Source organism: Notechis scutatus, chromosome Z (assembly GCF_049901735.1).
Source record: "Notechis scutatus isolate UNSWTSFEM ecotype Mainland chromosome Z, rNotScu1.2, whole genome shotgun sequence".
NCBI classification, from domain to species: domain Eukaryota; kingdom Metazoa; phylum Chordata; class Lepidosauria; order Squamata; family Elapidae; genus Notechis; species Notechis scutatus.
The window spans coordinates 41,949,549-41,974,843 of NC_142025.1; the positions used below are offsets into that span (position 1 = coordinate 41,949,549).

The 25,295-nt window shown below is 38.1% G+C and overlaps 2 protein-coding genes across 3 annotated transcripts in view; one reads left to right on the forward strand and one right to left on the reverse strand.

Annotated features, from left to right (window-relative positions):
- MIOS (meiosis regulator for oocyte development) overlaps positions 1-25,295 on the reverse strand; it is a 126,618-nt gene that overhangs the window by 43,406 nt on the left and 57,917 nt on the right. The gene's annotated exons all lie outside the window — the stretch shown is intronic.
- Positions 1-25,295, forward strand: part of COL28A1 (collagen type XXVIII alpha 1 chain) — an 89,074-nt gene that overhangs the window by 7,704 nt on the left and 56,075 nt on the right. For both annotated transcript variants that reach the window (XM_087945357.1, XM_026677794.2), the window contains exons 4-11: positions 7,004-7,024; positions 8,219-8,272; positions 11,594-11,647; positions 12,267-12,308; positions 13,361-13,387; positions 13,762-13,806; positions 17,817-17,861; positions 22,618-22,671. In XM_087945357.1, the coding sequence (XP_087801483.1) occupies positions 7,004-7,024; positions 8,219-8,272; positions 11,594-11,647; positions 12,267-12,308; positions 13,361-13,387; positions 13,762-13,806; positions 17,817-17,861; positions 22,618-22,671 (342 nt within the window). The remainder of the gene's footprint in view (positions 1-7,003; positions 7,025-8,218; positions 8,273-11,593; positions 11,648-12,266; positions 12,309-13,360; positions 13,388-13,761; positions 13,807-17,816; positions 17,862-22,617; positions 22,672-25,295) is intronic.

The following is a 25,295-nucleotide window of genomic DNA, read 5'->3' on the forward strand; positions in this document are numbered from 1 at the left end:
ACTAATAGCCAATCAGGCTGCTCCGTAAGGACCAATCCCTGCTCGCTATCCATGGGCCAATCAAAGGTGCAGGATTATGATCCTGCTTATTGTGAGGTTGACAAGTTTTATTAAATAGTTTTTATTAGTTCATAACACCCCTCCCCACTAGGTTCCGTTTGAGGGGTGCGGTAACATACTCGTGTAGATATGCAGGTCGTTTCACCTGCCTGTTTGATTTTCGCTGTTCCACCGGTTTTTGTCTGCAGTCCGATTCCGGTGGAACGCTTTCAAGGTTTTCTGGTACGGCTAGTTCTGTTTCTGTGCGGGGGACTCGGCGCGGCTATCGTTGTTGTTATCCCAGTCTCCTAGGCTTACTTCCGGGTCCCGTGGGCTTGCCTCCCTCATGCTATTTCCCCGCAGTGATGCCACCCCGCTCCCTGATTCTTCTTCAGGTTGCGCGTTTCTTCGGTTAGGTTGCTGGGTCCCCGTGATTACGTCGCCATCTATTTCATTTTCGGCCTCCTCGATATCCCCTCCCCCCATAGTTTGCGAATTAGGGGAGTCACGGGAGGTGGGTGCCAATCTGGATCGAAGCTGATCTATATGGCGTTTCCATGCTCTCCCGTCATTAGTCTGTAGGCGGTAGGATCTGGGGCCGGTGGGTTGGGTAATAGTTGCAGGGACCCATAATGGGTCGCCAGAAAAGTTTTTAGCAAACACCAAGTCGCCTACCTTGAATTCGCGGCACTTCCCGCTAGATCCGAAAGGTTTTTCTGGTGAATAAGAAGGATGGAGACGGTCGAGGTGGGAGCGAAGTCTCCGCCCATTAGCAGTTCGGCAGGCGTCTTATTCGTGATGCTGTGTGGGGTGATGTGTTGAAGCAGGAGTATTCGGTTGAGCTTGTCGTCGATGTCCCCATAGTCCATTTTTGACGAATTGTACCATTCACTCCGCCCTTCCGTTAGCCGCAGGGTGCGCTGGTTAGGTTAGCGCATGGCGGATGCCCCGGTCCGCTAGGTACTGTTCAAAAGCTAGGGCAGTGAACTGGGGCCCGTTATCAGAAACTAAAACGTCTGGTAACCCATGCGTTGCAAATAATTTATTCAGTTTATTAATGACTGACTCTGTTGTGGCTGTCTTCATCTTCTGGATTTCTAGCCAGTTTGAATAGGCATCAACTGTTAATAAAAACGTGTGTCCTTTGGTGGGTCCCGCAAAATCAACGTGGATGCGGGACCACGGACCCCGAGGGGTTTCCCACTCGGTTGGCGTCGCTTTAGGTGGGGCGTTGCTAACGACTTGGCACTTCTGGCACGTGGTTACCCAGGCTGCGATCTGCTTATCGATGCCCAGCCACCACGCGTAGCTTCGTGCGAGCGCCTTCATGCGCACGATGCCCGGATGTCCCTCGTGTAATACTTTAGAACAGTCTGTCGTAGCCTCTCTGGGACGACTACTCTATCTCCCCAGAGGACGCAGCCTCTCTGGGAGAAAAGTTCTGTCTGCCGATTCTTAAATGGCGCGAAATCGTCGTGGAGTTGGTCGGCTGGCCATCCTCGTTCGACCTAGCTGAGAACTCGTGCCAGGATAGGATCCCGTTTCGTCTCGATGGCGATATGTCTTGCTGCTAGTGGCGGCGAGTGCAGCGTTTCGATTTGGAACGTCGTGAGGGTTGGAGCTGGGTCGTTGACGGTCTCCGGAAGTGGGGAGCGGCTTAACGCGTCAGCGTGGGGAATGGCTTTCCCCGGGCGATGTTGCAACAGATAATTGTAGGCAGCTAGGAACTCAGACCAACGAGTCTTTCTTGGCGATAATATATAGGGGGTTGGCTTGTCTCCCGCTATAATACCAAGCAATGGTTTGTGGTCCGTGATTATCGTAAATGCTCGTCCATACACGTATTCGTGAAAACGCTTCACAGCAGATACAACAGCAAGGGCCTCTTTATCGAGTTGGCTATAGTTCCTTTCAGCCCTTGATAATGTTCGTGAGAAAAACGCAATAGGTGCTTCATTTCCATTTGGTAGTACATGGCTTAAGATTGCTCCCACTCCAAACGGTGAAGCGTCGCAAGTAATAGTTAAGGGTAAAGTCTCGTTGGACTGCATCAAAACAGCGTCGGAGGTTAGTAAGTCTTTCACTTGTTGGAAGGCGCATTCCTCTCGATGTCCCCAGACCCAGGTTGCTCTTTTATCGAGAAGTCTGTGTAGGGGCTCCGCTACGGTCGCCTTCTAGCTCTTCTGAAAAAACGTCCTGGAATTCTTGGACGAGAGAGTCCTCCCAGTCGTTGCTCTCGGCTCGGTGGACGCCGGCTACCTCGATCCCGAGTGGGGCGAACCATTGTAGGCCTAATAAACTAGGCCGGTCGCGGTCGACGACGGTCAGCGGTAGTGATGCGATACGATTTTTGAAGGAGACTTGGACTTGGCTGGAGCCGACGACCGGGATTCTGTTGCCCTGGTAATCCTTGAGTATGATCCTTTGGGGGCTGAGGTCCTGACGACGGATGGCCGGGATTAGTTGTTTGAAGGTCTTCCAGGAAACCATCGAGAGAGACGACCCCGAGTCAACTTCCATCACGCATGGTTGGTTCTCGATGGCGACCTTCACTCGGATCTTTCTTGCATCTAAGGATGTAGCGTGGCCGATGGTAATGGTTTGGTGTGCCTCTTCTCATCTCGTTGAAGTGACAGGTGTTTTATTTCTGTAGGAGTGGTTGTTCCATTGGTGGTTCTGGTGGTTTCGATTCGCAGGAGTGAATCCTGAAGACTGGCTGCAGTTATTCTCCCTGCGCTTTGGGCTGGACCCTCGCTTGCTTCTACAGACCTTTGCGATGTGGCCTCTTTTTCCACAGGAACGGCAGAGTGCATCGAGGAATTTGCAATCGGATCGTGAGTGGTTTGCCCCACAACCCGCGCATTGTCGCGGGAATAGTTGGTTTTGGTGGTCTCGTTCGGACCGGAGTCGGTTGACCTCTTCCTCATCACTTTCTGATGGGGATTCCAGGTCTTCATGGTGCGCCATTGTTGAGTGCCTCTCGGGGCGAGGCGAGGTATCATTCGCGAGTTGACGGAGTAGTGCGTTGGTGCGGCGCATTTGAGCGGCCGACTTCCTGGTTGCTTCTGCTGCGGTAGCGTCTGCGATGGCATCGGCAAGATCAATGTCCCCTTTGGCCATGATCTTGCTCTGCACCGTCTGGTCATCTAATCCCAGAACTATGCGGTCTCGCAAAGCTTCTTCGAGGTTGGAAAACCCACAGAGGCCTCCCAAGTTCCGGAGGTCAGCGATGAAGTCTGCAAGACTTTCGCTTTTCCGTTGGTCCCTCTGGTAAAATTCGTGCCTACGGACAAGTGTTGGCACTGCGGGTGCATAGTGGGCCGGTAGGAGGGGCGCGAGGGCGTCCCAATCCATCGATTTCACCTCAGCCGGTTCTGTTTGGCGCTCTGTAGTGTTCAGTCAGCTCTATCGTCTCCGCATCCCATCCTCGTCGCCAGTGTTATATTCTGAGCATGGGCGCAAGGAACGGAGACGAGTCAGAGAACTAGTGAACTTCAACTCTTTATTAAGGATTAGGAACAGAGCAAAAACCCTGGGCAGCAGCAGCTCTTTTATAGAGCTGGCTGCTGACCCGTTAACCAATGAATTGTGTCCAACTGCTTAAATTGTGCCCAATGAGAGGTGTTCAACTAATAGCCAATCAGGCTGCTCCGTAAGGACCAATCCCTGCTCGCTATCCATGGGCCAATCAAAGGTGCAGGATTACGATCCTGCTTATTGTGAGGTTGACAAGTTTTATTAAATAGTTTTTATTAGTTCATAACACATGTGGGAATGACCCTGGAGCCTAGAGGAATAGCTTGAACCAGAGCAATGGTTGGAAAAGAGTCAGTTTTGCCTGCAGCAGGAAATGGGCATGGCAAATGTCTCAGAAACTACGCCCCTCCCCTAGTTTTCTGGATGTAAAAGTGCCTGGGATGGGGGAGAAATGTACTTTTAGATTTTCAAGATTCTGTTAATGTAACCTTATAATAAAGTAAAGCTAGTTATTCTGGGTGTCCTTCTTGCCTGTACCACCTTACAAGGCTGATGACATCTGATGAAGTTTTCACTTTCTACACCATGTTTCAGAAAGCTAAAGAAACACTGAATATTGTCACACATCACAAATTAGGATTTGTTTAATGAAGGTTTATTGAATAAATCATTATTAGATGACTTATTGACAGCTACAGATAAATCACATTACGGCTTAATGTGACATATTCATTATGTAAACCCATTGATCCACAAACTACCCAATCATTTTTTAGTCTAACATGCTGTGAAAATGTAGTCTATTTGTTCAGGAATAAATATGTTTTCAGCAAAAGCATACACATTAATGCACCCTTTCAGTTTTTTTTAAAGTTATCCAAAAGCTGATGCTTTGGTAGAAACATATCAATATGTGTTGAGCTCAGTTTTTAATGCAGTCCGAATTTATACAACAATCTAAGCTAAAGTAAGATAGGTAGTGGCTAAAATGCAGAAAATCCATCCATTATCTGGGAAGTTCTGTGAACCAGGATGTAATCAGCGTAAGCATAATATAATGTACTGTTTGGAAAGTTTGCAAAGGTAGCAATGATATTTATAAAATCCAGATTTAAGGATTAGTGTATTGTGTGAACCGAGCCACTGTGCTACATTAATCTTTAACAAAGAATTTACTGTAATGTTATAAGCCACAATTAGCACTGAATTAGCATATTATGGAACCCAGTCATGATGTCTTATTTGATAAGTTAAACCATGATGTACAGTGGTTTGTAAATCTAATAATAAAATTAGAAATTATAAAATTAAATATAACAGTAGTGTATTGCTACATGGAATAAACAAAAGCAAGATGGAGAGCAATTCCGTAGCTGATCGTCCAGTATATCATACATAAACATAATACAAAAATAAACAGGATGTGCTTAGATCAGAAAGGAGCTCTAGACATAATACAAGATCAAAGTTCATAATGGAATTACTCAGGGGAGTATTAGAAGCTGCACAATCTACAGCAACTGTCATGAAAAATAATAAAATGAGATCAGTTGATGTATTTGTCCTTGAAAATCTAGAAACATCAAAGACTGGAAAAAAATAAAAGATAGTTTTTAACCAGGTGCAGCTTTTCTCATCAATTCTGCTCTCTGAGGGGAGGAATTGTTATTTCTATTTTTAAAAATTATTTTAGTTTTCAATGTTTAAGATTATTTTTCAGAATTAGGTCCTAAAAAGATAAGCCAGTATGGCCCAACTTATTTTAGTCTGTTAATATGAGTAATCATTTATTATCAACGTTAAATTATTTCCTGCATTACTAAATGTTTCTCATGTAGAAGCTATTTCAAACAATAGATGCATAAGTAACAACCTACAAAGTACCTATACCTTTTTTTTCTCTCAACAGATTGCTTATTTCTCTCTTTAAAAAAATATATGCCAGGAACTGTTCTTCAGCTATTCCCAGTCAATTATACAGCAAAAAAGTGGGAGAAATCTGGATTCCAGGGGACCCTTAGATAAAACTTGCAGGGTGTTTTTATTCTGAGCTCTTAAATCCTGTTAAAAAATGAAAATGAAATTACAAAATGAACAGTAAGACCAAATTAAAACTAAATTACATTAAATCAATTATATAGTGATCATTTATACAATCATATCCATTCATTCCGTTGAACAAATATTAAAGAGTAGATATTTTCCAAGCTTTTACTATGGTATATTGCCATGAAAAGAAATGTCAGCCATAGTATCATCATAATAGCTGAAAGAGCCACTTTTGCATTAATTATTAATTTGTTAATGATAATTTTTCCTGAATAGGCTAGCATTCACACAGAATAACAGAGTAACAAAATAACAAGAGTTGGAAGGGACCTTGGAGGTCTTCTAGTCCAACCCTCTGCTCAAACAGAAAACCCTATATCATTTAAGACAAATGGTTATCCAATCTCTTCTTTAAAACCTCCAATGTTGGAATAGCCACAACTTTTGGAGGCAAGTCATTCCATTGATTAATTGTTCTAACTGTCAGGAAATTTCTCCTTAGTTGTAGATTGGTTCTCTCCTTGAGTAGTTTCTATCCATTTCTTCTTGTCCTCCCTTGTTTTTGGAGAATAGGTTGACCCCCTGTTCTTTGTGGCAGCTTCTTAGATATTAGAACACTGCTATCATGTCACCCCTAGTCTTTCCTTTCATTAAGCTACATATCCAATTCCCATAACTGTTCTTCGTATGTTTTAGCTTCCAGTTCCCTAATCATATTTATTGCTCTTCTTTACACTCTTTCTAAAAAAAGTCTAATCAAAATGTTTGTATCAAGTTGACCAAAAGTGGGTGTAAGTTTAATCCTACCAAAGCATTATAAAGTGGTTTCAACACTTCACATGATTTTGATTCTATCCCTCTGTTAATGCAACCGAGGATTGTGTTGGCCATTTTGGCAACTGCAGCACAGATAATTTTCCTATGTGTACATATATATGACTTGGTCTTTATAATATCTTGATTCCTGTTTGCTAAATTCCTGCTTCAATGTAATGACCCTATTTATCCATATCATTCCCATAAATTTAAATTTAAATAAATAAGTGCATGATTCTATTTTCATGGAAACTTAGAATGGCAGGAATAAGTAAAATAAAGAATAGGAGCTGATAATTCAAACAAGAAATGGTAAAAGAAAACAGGATGATTAGGAAAGAAATGCCCCCAGAATAATTGAAAGCCAGGCAGCATGCAAGTTTAATAAATTATTGTTATTATTATCCTTTTATCCTTTATCTTATTTTTATTGTCTATTAATGTTTATTACATTTGAATAAGCTTGTCTGATAAGCTTATTGTATCTGATTTTATACATTCATGGCAAAAGTGCTGTATCTATGTTCAATAAGTTAATAAAATATTTTTAAAAAATTTAGGCTAGCAATCAATGAACGAAATATCATGTTAAGCTAATCTGTTATTTCTTCTAATTTTTCAGGCCACTTTATTTGAAGAGAGGGTAAGAGATATATTTTATGAACATGCAGTGGATTTCCATTTTGATATAATGTGTACATTATGCTACCTAGAAATATTTTCTTTGACTTATTTACTCCAAATCATCCGAGTAAAAATATAATATTTTCCAGCCCTTCCCTCTTGCTTTAAATTATCATTATTCACTTGCGAAGAGTTAATCAATTGAAACCACCATGTAATGCATCTTTGAAGAAATTCATCAATTCTAAATTTTTCAAGTAACTTTCTCTTTGAGATGGCAATCTGAGCTTTGAACCAAAAGAGTGAATGCACAAGTGGGAGAAATGAACAGTTCTCAGAAGGTTGAATTCCACAAATAAAACGCTACAAAGTAAAAATACTTCTGTGTTATGAATAATTCAGTAGTTCAGGAATGTACAGCTGTTTCTTGTTTATGATTCTGCTGCTTGTACAATAGGTTGAAAGGCAAACTAAATATAATATGTTGGCTACAGAATCAAGTCACTTTTTCTTTGGAGAGGTGAAGCTAGGATTTCAGCTGCAAGATAGTATTGTATTTGAAGAGACATGTATTTGAAGGGACATCATGAGCAAGAAGACTAAGTGACATATGACATCATTATATATGACACTGTTGCGACTTCTATTGATACCTACAAAAAGGTCATTTTATGTACTCTGGTAAACCATTTTGTGAATGGTTTGGTCTAGCATAGTATCTAAATTCAGCCATTATGATTGGTAAATTATGATTGGTAAATTATGATTACGTCTTTCTTCCTCAAATAAATAGAGCTAGACGTAGTCTATACATCAAACCATGGCTAAACCATGATGGAACTAGACATAAGGTTTAATCCAGGAGTACAGCATTAAATTGTTACATTATAGATGAGTTAGAATGTCATAACTATAATTTGTAGCAAGAGTTTATTTACCTAAATCCAGTGGTGGAATGCTGCTGGTGTAAGAACCAGTTTGGTGATTGCACGCTTCGCATCCAGTATCAAATACAATGAGATTACTGTAATGTTGAGTAAATAAATAAATATAGTTTATACAGCCTGTTTTGAATGAAGGTAAATAAGTAATACCTGTAAACTTATTTGTGCAGGACTGTTTCCTAAGTGAATTCAGATTTGGTATTTTCAAATTGTCTTCTTCATTTCCAATACTAATTTATTTATGTTTCAATGTTTCCTAAAACTTCTAGTGTGGAAAGAACTGTGAATGTCAGAAAGGAGATCAAGGGCCTCCCGGGCCACCTGTAAGTGTGTAGCATAATAAGAAATGTGAGGTTTTCTCTACTTATAGTTCACGAGAGTAAATGATAATCTCAAAAAGCTTTAAGGATAATTTATTAATATTTGAAAATAGATAAGAAAGGAAAAAATCAACAAAGAACAAAACATAAAATCCCTCTAGAACAGGGGTGGGCAAACTTTTTGGCTCGGGGGCCGCATTGACTTTTAAAATTTGACAGACGGGCCGGGTCAGCACAAGATTTTTTGGGAATCGCCCCCACCCTTCCCCCCTTCTCCTCCTTCCCCTCCCTCGGAGGCCCCTGAGTCAGGAGTTGCTACTGCAGGCGCGGCTCGCAGCGGCTCAGTCCCGCGTTGCCTCGGGAAGGGAAAGGCAAAAGGAAAAGCCGCGGCGGTGCTTTGCAACGGGAGCAGCGGCACCGGAGGCTCAGGCTCAGCGGCTCCTGGTTTTGCCTTTTCCTTCCCAAGGCAACGCGGGACTGGAGCCGCGCGGGAGCTGCGCCGCGGTAGCAACTCCTGACAGCCCCAGCCGGACACCTGAGCGGAGCCCGGGCGAAACTGCCTGTTGCTGCTGCCGGAGCACCGCCGGGTCGCCTCCTCCAAGCAGCCCGCCCGCCCGCCGGGCTTCCCTCCGCCGCGTGGCTCGGGGCCAGGCGCGAGCGCCCATGCGAAGTTAAAAGGAAGCCGAAAGTTGCTGGGAAGTTGCTCGGGTGCTGGGAGCAGGCTTTTAAAGTGCCGCCCGAGCAAAGTTTAAGCCTGGAAGCCCCAGAAATCCGAGCAACTTCCCAGCAACTTTCGGCTTCGCTTTAACTCGCGGGCGCCGCGCCGCCCGAGCCGCACGGCAGCCCGCTCCAAGCAGCCCGCCTGCCCGCTGGGTGGAACCCTTCCCGCTCCTCGGCGGGAAGACGCTCCAGCCTGCAAACTTTGCCTTTGCAAAGCCCTGGAAGCCCCGGAAAACCGAGCAACTTCCCAGCAACTTTCGGCTTCGTTTTAACTCGTGGGCGCTTGCACCTCGCCCGAGCTGCACGGGGAGGGAAGCCTGAGCGCCGCCGGTCGCTCCCTCCAAGCAGCCCGCCTGCCCGCCCGCCCGCCGGGCTTCCCTCCGCCGTGCAGCTCGGGGCCAGGCGCGAGCGCCCGCGAGTTAAAACGGCGAAAGTTGCTGGAAGTTGCTCGGCTGCTGGGAGCAGGCTTTAAAGTGCCGCCCGAGCAGGACCGCCGAGCCGGGAAACGGGGCACCAAGGCAGGGCAAGGCTCCACCAGCAGCGGCCTAGCTTTAGGTGGCTCCAAGCAGCCCGCCCGCCCACCGGGTGGAACCCTTCCCGCTCCTTGGCGGGAAGACGTTCCAGCCTGCAAGCTTTGCCTTTGCAAAGTTTAAGCCTGGAAGCCCCGGAAAAAGGGGGATCGGCGGGACTCACCTTCGGAGAGGTTGCACTCGAAGGTGATTTCGAACTCCCAGCCGAGGCCTTTGCAAATTTCTTTTCTTTCCTACCCCTAGATCGCTCTGGGGGCCACGCGGCACAGGACAATCGCCCAGCGATTTTTTTTCAGGGGCGGGCCGGATTGGACAGACCAATGGCAGCGATTTTTTTTCAGGGGCGGGCCGCATTGGACAGACCAACGGGCCGGATGTGGCCCCCGGGCCGTAGTTTGCCCACCCCTGCTCTAGAAGATAGATTTAAATTTTAATTGTGTAAAACTTTTAAGAGACCTAGTTTGATGGAGTGGTGAAGATATCAGGTTACAAACCAGGATATTATGAGTTCTGGTTTCGCCTTTAACACAAAACCAGCTTGGTGATTTTGGCCAGTCACTTTCTCTCAGCCCTAAGAAGACAATGACAAGCCACTTCTGAAAAAACTTGCCAAGAAAACTGCAATGAGTTGTCCAGGCAATCTCTGAGAATCAGATATGATTAAATAGAAGAGGAAAAAAGCCTCAACAAAATTACGCTTTACTATTGCACATAGGAATTGTTAAGCTCACAATTAACATATAAACACTGTATAGCAGGGGTCTTCAAATTTGACAGCTTTAAGACTTATAGACTTCAACTCCCAGAATTCCTCCTCCAGTCATGTTAGCTCAGGAATTTTGGGAGTTAAAGTCCACAAGTCTTAAACTTGCCAAGTTTGAAGAATCTTGCTGTATACAAAAGAGCCAATTTTGGGTAGTTTATGTATATATTCAAGCATGAGTGTTCAATCTGGACACTTACTAAAGCACAAGTTTTCTGGATATTGTTTTGTGAAAAATCAGGATATTGGCTATAGCCTTGGCAACAGTATCTCAAGGGACATAGGAAAACGAACCAGGTAAAAAGTGACCTGGTGTAAAAACTATGCAAAGAAAGAAGGGAGAAAAAGGTGAAATACACTACTGCCCTATATACTCTGTAGCACCTATCCAAATTTTGTTTCTGGATTTTGGTTCAACCAAACTATAGTCTTCCTTGAACAGTTTAGCAGAAATTCTGCAACAGCTAAAATCAACAGTAAATAAACAAAGCTGAAACTCATTTTCATGCTATTAGTATAATTAAATAAGTGACATGTTTCATTTTAACCAAATTATATTTGATTATTTATTAGTAATAGTAGTAATAACGACTCTAGTAGTAAACTAATTGTCAGTTGTTTTCAGACTGCCATTATTATTGGTCTCAATCTTTAAAGTAGAAGTATGTAACTTCTGTTGGATTGAGGGCCAAACCATGCTTTATGCACTTTGTCAAAAGCCACAGTCCAAACAGGAGGACATGATTTGAGAGTTTAATTGATGTCTTAATTGTCTCCAAGGAATAAAGCACAATTTCTTTCCTCATAACCCCCGAAATGCAAAGAGCCAAAAAAAATTAGCTCAATCATTCTGCACCACAAATCATCACTCAAGATGATTCCAAAGGCACAATTCAAGATCATAACACTTATTCTGAAGAAAATGACACAGCAACAGCTAAACAAATTCCTGAGTGAGTTTGTGAGAAACAAAAACAAAGATTTCTCCAATAAGTTTAATAAATGGAACCCCCCACCAAAAGCAGCAGCGTCTTCTAAAGAGCTTCAGATGTAAATCTTAAGATTATAGAGGCAGTTATTTCATAACATTATAACTGTTTGGATTTTAAACTTTGATATCCTGTTTAACTATTATCTGTCTTGAGATTTTGTTGGACAAATGTTGGTGGTTGTTATCAATATGATGTGTCTATTCTATATAATTTTTGGTTGATTTCTTTAATCACTGGTCATTTTACCAGTCAGACATACTTTAAATTATATTGCGTGTATACTCAGTATATAATGTATATAGTTTTTTTGTTTCTTAAGGGTGGCCATGGAGGAAGAGGGGATAAAGGTGAACAAGGACCCAAGGGACAAAAGGTAAATCCAAATTGGAATTTCTTAAAAATGCACATTCGTTGTTGAGAAGTTCCATTATCAATCCTACATCCCATGTAATTTTTGGATGTTCATTTCAAATATGTGTTATGGTGCTTTCACTTTCATATTTTCCATGGGGTACATCGACAATTACAATTTTCCTAGAATGTTTCTTCTCCCATGACTAGGAGCCAATTAAATGCTTATTTGGTCTTGGTTTAAATCAGAATTAGGGTTCCACTGTTGTGAGTTCAAAAAAATCTGGTCCCTTAATAATTCTTGCTTGATATCTGATAGAATAAAATTCATCTTCAAAGTTAGACATTCTACGAAGAAAAACAAAAATAGCCAAATGGCTTTTAAGGGAATGCTCAGAGCAATTTTTTAAATGAAGGATTCCACATGAGCAAGAAAATATAAACATGATTGTAGGAAAGGTATACTTGTTATCATTCCACTGTGGAATGATCAGTACACATCTCTGGATCTTGGTAGATAGATTTAAATAAAATTATAATCAAAGTTGGATTCTATACTTGGTTAAATATAGCATATGCAAGGCAATTTTTTTTCCAAATACAAAGACAATTTTTAATTAGTTTCTACTTTTTTTTTCCAGGGCGAGGCTGAGAAAGGAGAACCTGGTGAAAAAGGTTCAGAGGTATATGGATAATTACAACGATCATTTAGCTAAAAGCCCATCTATATAATGAACTGTCAGTTCTTGAAAAAGATGCTTTCTGATTAGTATCTTCTCTGCTAGCTTGTTATCTGATGCCATTGATTCATTGCTCTGGTATCACAATGGGGATTTTGAAAGAAGGGATATTCTATTTCTTTTACTTGTCTAGAGGAATCCTAGGTGGGCAGAAATTATACAAACTCTTCTTCAGTGCAGTTAACAATCTGTCCTTCTTGTATATGTAACATTGTATGCATATAGGAAAGAGGTAGAGTTGAGGAAGATGGGCAGACTCCACATTTGATAGATAAATAAAATAAAATAAAATATATATAAATAGAACTTATATTGCAATATGTGATGATGCTTTTGACTTTTAAATGAAACTATTGAGTATTGTAGATACCCTAGTAAGTGTTTCACTTTGATGTTAAAAGAGCTAGAATGGGATCTAGTCTTCTTTCTGGGTTTCCTAAAGATAAGATAAGAAAAACTCATCAATTTTTTTGTATGAGAACAGTGGAATCAGATGGGAGAGACCCAGCTGCAAATTTTTATTCTCATTAGATGACTTCTGACCAATTGTTATCTATCAACTTCCTCTTAGCGTTTTAGAGAAAATGACACAGGAAGAGAAATATGCACACTAGCCTTCCAAAATCTGGACATTCTCCAAAAATATGCACTTTGATATTTTCAGAATTCACATGCAGGAAATCTACACACTTAGAGGACAGGTCTGGAAAATTAATATAACCCATCTGTCAAGTATAAGGAAGATAATGAAGCATTCATTTATTGTCAGGCAATGAAGAATGTCTGTTCTTTTAATTTCTTGCATAAGAATGCAAGTTGAAATGATTAGGGATCTTTGCATATAAAGGCTGTATGTGTAAAATGTATAAATCTTACTTTCTTCTTTTAAGGCTTGGCCATTTTTTTCTCCAAAATGCCCAACCTTCTTATTATATTATTGATATTTCTAATAAAATATCCTTGATAAAGTAATTTTTAATATTATTTTGTAACAGGGAAATCCTGGATATAAGGGAGAAAAGGTAAACTGGCTAAAAAAATCTTATTCTCACAATTTGTACATACTGTAATTATATATTCAGAAATGCAGTATTTAAAATTAAATATGAGTGTTCGTATATTTTTATAATCAAAATGAATAGCATAGTCATTTGACTTTCTGGATCAAGATATAGATTCAGACTTTGAACTGAAGTGTGTATGTGTGTGTATTATGTAAGACAGATATAAATAATTCAATTTCATTAATACAGGAAACTCAAGATAATATATATATTATATACTAATAATATCATTATTAGTTTAATGACAGTTTGGCATTATTATATTTCAGATCCATAAATGTATAACACAATATTTTATTTTATATTATAATATAAGACAATATTATTTTCAGGGTGACAGAGGAGAATGTGGAACACCAGGATTAAAAGGAGACAGAGTACGTTAAAATTATTATTTGATTATTTTTTCTGTTTAAAATTTTTACTACATGAAGATATAAAAGTGGGATTCTTTTTGTAATGATAAAGGCAATATCAACAGTTCTTAAAGAATCCTGGTTGATGTGAAATTTCATATCAGTACATTATATTGATTTGTAGAATGCATAATTGGTTCTATAAAATAGCATAATAAACCAGAAAGTTGACTAAAATAATTTCAAGTTGACTCTTATAGCATTCAAGATGAATAAGATACAGTATTTCCAGAAACAGTGACATATCTTCTTCAAGACTGAAGATTATGGAATTCAATATTATTAAATATAGAATCACTGGAAAAAGGATAGTTGCTTGTCACACTTTATCTAACATACACAGATTATGGGAATTTTCTCATAAAATAATTTTTTATTATGAAAATGGGCTATATTAATTAAAGAGCATAAAAGGTACAGTCTAAATCTCACTTGATTCAATTTGTACATTTATATATTGATTTAAAATGTGCAAACCCAACCTATTTAACCAAGGAAAACACATCTTTTCATTATAAAAAAAACCGTTTTAAAATAAAAAGTTGTGATGACCATGGCTGTGGCTGGCTGGCTGGCTGGCTGAATGGAATGGAATGGAATGGAATGGAATAGAATAGAATAGAATAGAATAGAATAGAATAGAATAGAATAGAATAGAATAGAATAGAATAATAGAGTTGGAAGAGACCTTGGAGATCTTCTAGTCCAACCCCCTGCTTAGGGAGGAAACCGTACACCACTTCAGACAAATGGTTATCCAACATCTTTTTAAAAACTTCCAGTGTTGGAGCATTCACAACTTCTGGAGGCAAGTTGTTCCACTGGTTAATTGTTCTAACTGTCCCGACATTTCGCCTTAGTTCTAAGTTGCTTCTTTCCTTGATTAGTTTCCACCCATTGCTCCTTGTCCTGCCCTCAGGTGCTTTGGAAAATAACTTGACTCCCTCTTCTTTGTGGCAGCCCCTGAGATATTGGAACACTGCTATCATGTCTCCCCTAGTCCTTCATTTCATTAAGCTAGACATACCCAGTTCCTGCAACTGTTCTTTGTTTTATGTTTTAACCTCCAGTCCCCTAATCATTTTTGTTGCTCTTCTCTGCACTCTTTCTAGAGTCTCAACATCTTTTTTACATTGTAGTGACCAAACTGAATGCAGTATTCCATACTTGGCCTTACCAAGGCATTATAAAGTGGTATTAACACTTCACTGATCTTGAGTCTATCCCTTTGTTTATGCAGCTGAGGACTGTGTTGACTTTTTTGGCAGCTGCTGCACACTGCTGGCTCATATTTAAATGATTGTCCACTAGGACTCCGAGATCCCTCTCACAGTTACTACTATTGAGAAAAGTACCACATACACTGTACCTGTGCATTCGATTTTTCTTGCCTAAATATAGAACCTTACTTTTTTCACCATTGAATTTCATTTTGTTAGGCAGCGTCCAATGTTCAAATCTGTCAAGATCCTTCTGTATCTTAAGCCTATCTTCTGTCTATCTTGGCTCCCACCAGCCTCTGGGAAGTTAAAATGCAATGGAGGTTCACTCTACCTTTGTCCTCTGTAGATAGATAGATAGATAGATAGATAGATAGATAGATAGATAGATAGATAGATAGATAGATAGATAGATAGATAGATAGATAGATAGATAGATAAATGGAACTCGGGGGCAGTTTATGTTTCCTTCTACTCTCTGACAATTACAGCACTGTGTCATGGCATGTGTCCTCTAAAAAGAAAAGGATAGAGCCCCTACTTGTTTTATTTTTATTTATTTATTGAGGGTTTTATGCTTCTCCAGTCTTAATGACATTTTTTAAATTCCTCCTCTGTTTCCCCCAGATGATATGCACTGCTGTGTTATAGCAGATGGCAATCTGGCCTTGAAATAGCTAAGCAGGCTTTAATGAGAGCCCTCCAAGGAATTTCACAGCTATAAACTAGAACAGGAAGCTTAAAAACTTAGAAAACAAAACAACAAAACATTGTCTGTTTTTACCTGATTGCTAGAAAAGAAGAGTTTGACATAAGTGACACTTTATTTTTAAAGCTTTGATATATGGTAGCTGATAATATTATAAATATACAAAATACAATATCATCAATAGAAAAGAGTATATGTGGCTCAGGTTTGAACTGTAGAGTCCTTGGTGTGCTCTGAGTTTGGTGCTCTGAATACCTTTGTATGGTATTGAAATGTCTGCAACCAAATTCAGAAAGTACCAAGGATTCCAGAGTATTACAGAGCATTAATTAATATGTACTCCCAGAACAATAATTGTGTGCCTAGTTTTTAAAAAATGCAGTTCCTCAGAAAATAGTCTCTCCTACTAACCATAGTTTTTAAATCTGTGAACAAAAGGTTTGTGTTAAAAATGTTTAATTTAGAAAACAGGAACCCATATGATCCATAAAAATTTTATCATATTATTATCCATTGACACTGAGAGCATCTCAAGCCATAGTAGAGGATAAAATGAAATATGCATATGTGTCCCCTTAAAGAGAAAATCCAAATTACAGAGCAGCTGGTAGAAAAAGGAAAACCATATGTTCAGATTGTAGATATATAAGGAAACAGCTTTGTCTAGGCATTCAAATTTTTGTTCAGGACAAATAATAAAATGGCATGGAACATCTGTAAAGGATTAAAAAGCCAAAATGGATTAGGCATTCAAAGAAATTTCTGAGTCATCCAGATTTCTCATCACCCACAAGATTCCCACTTGCAAGAAAAAGATGAAAAGGGTTTGCCAAAAGGACTTTTTTTTTCTGCACAAGAGAAAGAGAGATATTATGCCAGGGAGAAATAACCAGACATGTAGCAGGAACATAGAGAAAAATATTAAGGGAACAGTTCCAATCTTCAAGGACCCATTTACAGTCTGGACAAACCATTATTACAATATAATAGCTGTACTGTTATATGACCTTTTTTGTATTTAAATAATTCATTACTGATGTTTCCCTTTGTCCCTAATTCTGGGCTTCCCCAAAGAACACTTGGAATCCCAGCTTTAATAATAGCTTAACAGATGACTGCATGGCTGAATACAGAATATGACATGGACTATGTGTACAGATTTTCAGAGAACAAGTTGTGTGTGGTTAAATTAAAGGAGTCGCTTATGCTTGTCAGATAAAAAATTCTGTACTCATTTCTAGGAACCAAGCAAACCATCCTAATGAATTTCACACTCTCTTCTCTCTTTTCCCTTCCTGACTTAGTTCACTTTTTATTTGAATTCTTGCCATTAAATTTTGTACGGCACATTACTTTCTCAGGAACCCAAAGGATATGGATGTTATGTTGTTGGTTACAGGGGATCCAGGGGTGGTAGGTCAAAAAAGTTAGGCTAGACTATATGGTCCTATGATTGATGGCCTACTTATTTTTTACTGATGTTGCATGGAAGATGCATGTTAAACAGAACATGGCATCATTTGCATGATTGTACTGCCATCATGACTTTTTGACTGAAAATGCGACTCATTTAGTAGGCAAGGGTAGCAGCTGGAGATCATGCCAAAAGTAGAACCATTTTCAGCATCTAGAGATGTTCACCGACAGCTATTGGTAGATTCAGTTAAAAACAGAAGGATGAAACAAATTTATCTGCTTTTCTTCCTTGGAAGTTATTGTTTGAGCATTGTATTCATGCCAATTACCGGTAATTAATTCATACTTTGAATATAGTATGCTCCTTATTGCTAAATATCAGTACAGTAAGTGGTATAGTATATCAGAAACAGTGTAGAAATTTTCAATATTCATATTACAAGACTTCACAGGTGATAACTGAAAACTGATAAATAAAAAAGAACAACCCTGACAAAAAGGCAAGATTGGAAAATTCTCCTCTAATGGACAGATAATGAACTGTAGCAGAGAGAATGATTTAAAAATCATCATTTGAGCCAGAATTCACTATTAACACTTATATTTATATTATTTTATTTGAACAGGGTCTAGATGGCCCTTCTGGCCCCAAAGGACCTAGAGGCCCTCAGGTAAGTTTCTTCAGTTTTACCAACCATTTCATTATCATTTATATTAAAAATAATAGTTTGTCCTAATTCTCAGGACTAAATTACTCATCATACCTATATTCTGTTTTCTTTAAGTTAGCAATGGTTCAGGGGTAATTTGGGCTTGAGAAATTATATTAGAAGTAAGATTTATCTCTTCTTTTTATTAACTGTGGGTTAATAAAAAATGTTCTCACTAAACTATTGGGAATGCTGTTGTTTCATCAGTTATTTCATGACAATTTCATCTCATATAACATACAACTCCTGGGCTTGGACAGGTACTGATTCATGACCTATAAGGAATCAGGCTGTTCAAGTGGGTGAGCGAGCAAACCTTCTTCTGCATATATGTGGAGGTTGCATCCAAAAAAAAAACCAATGCACTCCATGGAAAAATTATCTTTCATAAAACCAGTCCTTCATGTCAGAAAGATTGGGGACCACTATCATATAAGATCTGGGAACTGAAGAAGTCATCCTTCCCTCCTTATATCTTCTATAAACCACCAGATATCTCACATTTTTAATTAAGAAAAAAAGCAGATGAGGAGATAGATTCAACATATATATAATGTGTCGATCATTCCAGTTGCTTACATTTTAAAATATTATCATTTATTGGCTTTTAACAATTCTATTCTGCCTTTATTATATAAAACTGCATTTGCTTTTTTAAGTATATATTTTCTTATATTATCCTACATTAATTGGACTCATCTTTTTTTAAAAAAATGAACTGATTTTGTTAATAATTTCATGATACATCATTGATAGTTTCATGAACCTGTCACTGACATTTTTATATTGTAAATTAAATTCTGCTGATATCTATTCTTCCTAAAACTGGCTCAATTCCAACATTTACCCGTTATATAAGAAAAGAGACAGATGAAGGTATTCTAAGAACATTATGGCTCCAATACAATGTCAGTTAGGAATAGAGAGTTTACAATAAAACCAGTCCTAATATTTGTTTGTTTGTTCATTTATTCAATTTGTATGGCTATGTATCTCAAACAAGTGACTTAGGGTGGCAAACAATCATAAAATTAATTAAAAATCTAGTAACAATCATAATACTAAAACTTAAATATACATAGCAACCAAGAACAATATTACAATTCATAGCCATAGCCTGGATATGGATTCCTTTACACACACAGGATTCCAAACCCAGAATCGACCAGATCTTCAAAATCTTACAAAAGGCCAACAGAATGTTCTAGAGGCAGGTGCAGTGGCAGAAAAGGCATGCCTTGTAATCCTTGCCAACTAATATCATTGGCTGACAGGAAGTGTAACTTGCCATTCTGCCACCTTGGATTAAAAAGGTAGAAACAACTGGAAGATGATCCTTCACCAGATAACTTGATCCCAGTCATGAAGGGCTTTAAAGATAACAATCAGCAACTAGAATTGCACCCAGAAACACTCTGGCAACCAATGTAGGTCACAAAGTGCTACAAATGCCAGGTAACCAATACATTTACTCCACCAAATGAAGTTTCTAAATGTTCTTCAAGGACAACCCCATGCATTGCAATAATCAGACAGGAGAGCATGTGAGCATGAGTGACAAAGAGCAGAGCTTGCTGATCCAGGAATGGGCACAACTAGTGCACCAACCAATGGTGTGCAAAGGTTATCATGGTTACCATGCATTCTTTCGGCATTTCATATTAAATTACATATCACAAATCACATCATTACATATTATATTAACTATTACATCATTTGGCACAGAAATACTATAAACTTGTAAGTGGTGCCCTTAAGGTACTGTAATACACAGCTCAAACTGCCCAAAAATGAAAGATTCTGGTTTCTTATGTCAGTTTAAATATTAAATGCAGCAAACCTTTTGGAGAGTGAACGTGAAGCAATCCTTTTTTATAATCCTTTTTTAAATTAAACATTAAAATTCAAACTGCAAAAAAGAGGGAAAAATACAAAAACAAAACAAAATGTGACAAAACTACACAAAAAAGTGTATCAAAACAAAACAAGATATTTACATCAATTGTTCCCTCTAGTTAAATACTGCTAAATATATTTCAGAGATAGCAACTCCTCCTCCCTTGTATAGCAGACACACAATTTATAAATTTGCACAATACTGTTTGCCCAACTCACTTAGCCTGATCCACTATATGGAAAGATACTTAACAGGTAAAAATGTGAAGCAATCCTAATACTTTTACAAAAGACATTTTGAAATTATTTGGAACATGGCAATAACTTGCCTTTATGCCCTAGAGCAGGGGTATGAAACTTGCCATGTCACGTTGTCACGTTGTCACATGATATATCGTGACCTTCCCCCCTTTCTAAAATAAGGGTGGATGAGGCCAGCGCATGGCACATCTGGTTTGCGGGCCGTGGGTTTGACATCCCTGAGCTTTATATAATTTTAAAATTGTTATAAAAATGAAACTTTTAAAAATTCATGTTTGGCTTGAGTTTCATGGAGGTATCTGGCTGATGTTCCAGATATTTGAACACTGGGTGCATTCCAATGTCATAGCATAGGACTTTTTTTGTTCTAGAAACTCAAATAACGGAGAGCATTGTAATGCTGCCTTCTTAAATATGCACAGATTTTTGTCTCCGTTTTTATTTTTAATAGCTATCAATCTCTGGCTTGTCATTTATTCATATTCAGTATTCTGTTCTACAGTCCTTAGTTTGAAGTAATACTGTGAGAACATTTTTGTCTTCTCAGTGGAATTGCTAGCTTCTCTCCCTGCCAATTCTTTAGCCTTTAGTACAAAAAATATCTAGCATTTCTCTTCTCTGTTTAAGATAGATTCCCATGGGTAGAGAATTGTATTGCTACTGAACATCTCTAATTGATTTGGATTTTATTTTTTGGATGTTTTGCACTTCAAAACTCTCCAGTTCAATCAGCCATACCAGATAGAACAAGACTGGTGAAACCTATGACTTTAAGGCATTTTTTGTAGATTGTCATTCTTGACCATGGCCTCTAAGCTCATGCCTTTGTTGCTTGGAAATACCAAACAGGATGATGTTTTGGGGTAATGTTTTGTGGGATTTGAATATAAGAGCCTGATATTTTCTAATAAAATTCCCAATCATATTTTATATTATTACCTGAACATTGTGCAATTGTAGTTCTGAAATGTTGTTGCTGAATATTGATGTTATGACCAAGTAATGGTGTAACCAATGGATCCAGTTTCTTGGTCTTGTTCAGTGTTTTTCAAGCTTGGCAATTTTAAGGTATGTGAACTTCAACTCCCAGAATTCCCCAGGACAAGCATGTTGACACCCTCACATCTTAAAGTTGCCAAGTTTGAAAGCACTACTCTAATAATTTCAGAAAAACAGTGAAATGACTCATTGGTTGTATAATAGGGTGGGTGTTGTATGTTACGAATTTCTATATGTGAGTGATTGATTGCTGCTCATATTGTTTTGAAGGAACTCTAGCTGTTAAGGCAACACATTTGTAAGAGTTTTTTCATAAAGAATAATTATATGTAGGCCTGCGTATGTTGCTTGTATTTCTTATCACTGCAATGCAGCAAGTTAGTAATTGCTTTCCAGATTGAACGATTTTTTCCAGGGGTGGGATTCAACCAGTGTTACTACTGGTTCGGTGACTATGTTTTGCGCGCACATGTGCACTTTGCATGAACCAGTTCAGTGTCTGCTGCTCTTTAGAGCTACCAGTTCTAGAGCCGGGCAGAACCAGTAGCATCCCACCCCTGATTTTTTCCAACATTACTGTTTGGAGGAAAAGTCCCTTATGACCATTTCCTTGTTTTTTCAGTGGCCTGTTTATTAGCTTTGCTTCCCAACTATGGCATTTATTTTTTAGTAAATTGGTTTTCAACTGTATTTCTCAAATTTGCCAGTCTTAAGAGATGAATTTCATGCATCCTGTTGGACAATTCTGGGAGTTAAAATTCACACAGGATAAAATTGTCATGTTTTAAAAACACTGTCTTATATCTTTATTAACTCTATAGTTAAACAAGAAATTAGATGTATTTTTATAGCCAGGTCTTTAAATTTTAATAATTTTAGTATCTGTGTTTCTCCGAAAATAAGACCGGGTCTTATTTTCTTTTGGGCCTCAAAATAAGTGCTAGGGCTTATTTTTTGCAGGGGGGATGACTTATTTTTTCCATATCCGGAAGGCCCACTTCTTCTGCTTGCTTGTGACCAGTGCCACAGCCATGAAGCAAATATGAAATGAAAAACAGATGCTGAAAATGCATCATTATTTCATAATGTGCAATAGTGCACTTTGAGTACTATTTTTCTAACAAATGTTTCCTCTATATCATATATTTGTTCATATGACTTTAACTATCTCAAAAATAATAGAATTTAAGCAGTTGTTTCAAAAGGCTTAATATGGGGTTATATAGTATGTTACGCTCATACTATATATGTTTGTGATTAATCCTTGTACACTGCCAAAAGTCACTTATGTAACAGGACAGTTAATATAAATTATATAAATAAATAAATATAATTCAGACAGCAGAAACAGAACAATAAGAAAAATCTATTTTGCAATAACACGATTTCAAAATTTTGCACTTTTTTGTACTTCAAGACTTCATGTTTGTTTGTTTGCAGGATGCCTTTGCTGCTGTTACTATATACTTAATTCCATCTAGGATAACTAAAAAAAATACAGCAGAACATGATTCAGAAATGGTATAAAATTTAATCACCCTTCACTTTTTTTCCACGAAAGGGTATTGGTGGCCCACCAGGTGATCCTGGCTCCAAAGGCATTCAAGGAAACAAGGTAAGAAACATATGATACATCATTTTACAAGTACATATTAGTCAATTCATCATATCCTAGTCAGGTTCATAATTTTTTTTCCTTATCAGAAGTATTACTTATTGTTCTGTAATTGGTCTGATTTTATACACTTTTTACTGTTTTAAGCATAAAGTTGCTTCATATACTACATGTAAAGCTTTAAGAAATAGAAAAAACGGGGGGAGGTTTTTTTTTTAAAAAAATTTGAGAGTGTTTGCATCTTATATTTTTTATATTTTTGCAGAAAGCAATAGCTAGATGGGAGATAGAACATAATTGCCCATACAAATGCACATAAATAATATCCAGGGTTTCTAAATACACCCAGATCCCAGGTAGGGGAACAAAGCCAGATCTTAAAGAGATTTCCAGACTATTTGAAGGGTGGAATCTGTACATATCTCTATGAAGATGCTGTTCCAGAGGGCATGTGCTATGACAGAAAGAACATGCTTCCTTGATTCCATAAGGGGACAGGGCCAAGAGCACATCCACTCTGCCTAATCATATGGGAGAGTCAGAAATAATAGGGACCAATATTTGTACTCTTGCAACACTTTCCCAATATCTCAGTTTAAAAAAAATGAGATGTAAAAGAGTTAGGCATGTTGCCTGTAGAGGGGAAAACATTCCTAGAGAAATAGTTTTCATAGTTTAAATGTTATGGATGGTGGTTATATCAAATTAATTTGGGGAAAGAAAATTATGGCTGTAGCTCTTTTTCTTTTTGCCAAACTTTTCTTTCTAGTACACATTTATATAAATATTACCCTTGATACTTTACACATCCATTCAAGTACTGAATAACAAGATGTTTATAAGTATGATGCTACTACTCCTGTTTTGCATTTGATTGTTAAATCACTGTGCTCGTAATGAATGCAGCTTCTATTGCAGCATATGTGGGTGTTCCTGACATGAAATATCTTGGCTTTATTTCTGAGGCAACCAGAACATTTGAGGACACAGAGAAATGGTTTTTTTTTTTAAATATAGAATACATTTATGATGATAAAAATTTTGGAATCTTGGTTTCTCTTCTGTTTTTTCCTTGCATTGACTATGTTCATCCTTGGCTAGTCATCTTTTTTATAGATCACCTCTATTATTTTAGCAAACAAATAAATAAGCAATTTTTAATGAGGATAAATGCCTTGCATTCATGAATTTAGAGCATTTGAATATAATGGGTTGGATTTAGCTGGAGGTACTTGCAACTGTGCTAGGTGTAACAAAGGCCTTTTTTTTCATGACAGGCCTTAGTTTTCCCCTAAATTGTTATATAGATGCCCATCCAAATTGGGACAGTTGTCATGAAGAGATCCACATTTTAGCTTTCTTCTTAAGAATACATTGGGGAAACTACCTCAGGAAATTGAGATCAAAACACATTTTTATTTTGCTCTGCATTACAAGAAAAGATAGAAAGACCTTGTTGATGGATTAGAGAATAAACGAAAGAATAAACAAAAAACATACCATAAGATATTCAGAAAACATAATATGCCATAATTTGTTTCATTGATTCATATGGATTCATGAACCAATGGTGGAAATTACCAAGCAATGAAGAAAAAGAATAAAAGGGTAATAGATCTCACAAAATTTGTAAGCCTTATGAATTATGTATTTGTATTATATTTGTAAAGGTATTGAAAATAGAAATATACAAAAAGATGAAAAAGAAGGAAAGGTTTCCAAAGACCCCCAAACATATAAAGAGGTTTAAACCTAAAATGATATGTTAAAGATTCTAACAGGCAGGTACTAACTGAAAATCAAAGAAAGATGGAAAGAATACACTGAAATATTTATATATTTATACTAAGACAGCAGCATCCAAAATACCTCTAGCACTAAAAAAGAAAACACTCTGGTTGTTATTACATTGGAAACTAACAAGTAACAGAAGAATGAGTACAGTTCTAACTAAACCATTCCAGCAAAGTTGGAGAGTTGCCCATAAATTGGAAGAGATCAGTTTATGTATCAATATCAAAGAAAGAAGACTTGATAGGACAAGTAGTCCTTGACTCGCTTAGCTACCTTGAAGTTATGGTTGACCTAACTGGGGGTACTCACAATCTGGATTTGAAGTTTTGTCAGTTGCCCACCTGTGGTCACATGACCAAATTATGGGCTCTTAGAAACTATGGCCATATTTACATATGCTCTTTAAGCATAAGCATGCTTTTTAAGCATGCAATGGCACGTTATCATTTTATGACAGGTTTGCTAAAAACCAATATTTTATTCTGGTTTTTAGTAAAACTGCATCTATGATGAACCATTGGTTCCATTACCAACCACTGTAACAAAAGTCATAAAATTGGGTTGGTCAATTTATGATTGTCACTATTTATAACCACGATGAACAGACACCATTATGGTCAAGTTCTGCTTGTATTGCACAATATCTTTAATTTCACATGCTACCCAACAACACTCGAGATCATTCTTCACAGATTAGAGTCCTATATAGAAGAAAAATGCTTACTAGTCAAGGTGGTTTTAAAAAAACTTAAGGAACAGGATAATATTGCATACTGGATAATTGAAAAAGTAATTACCAAAAAGAAGTCAGTATGAGCTTTGTTGGTTAT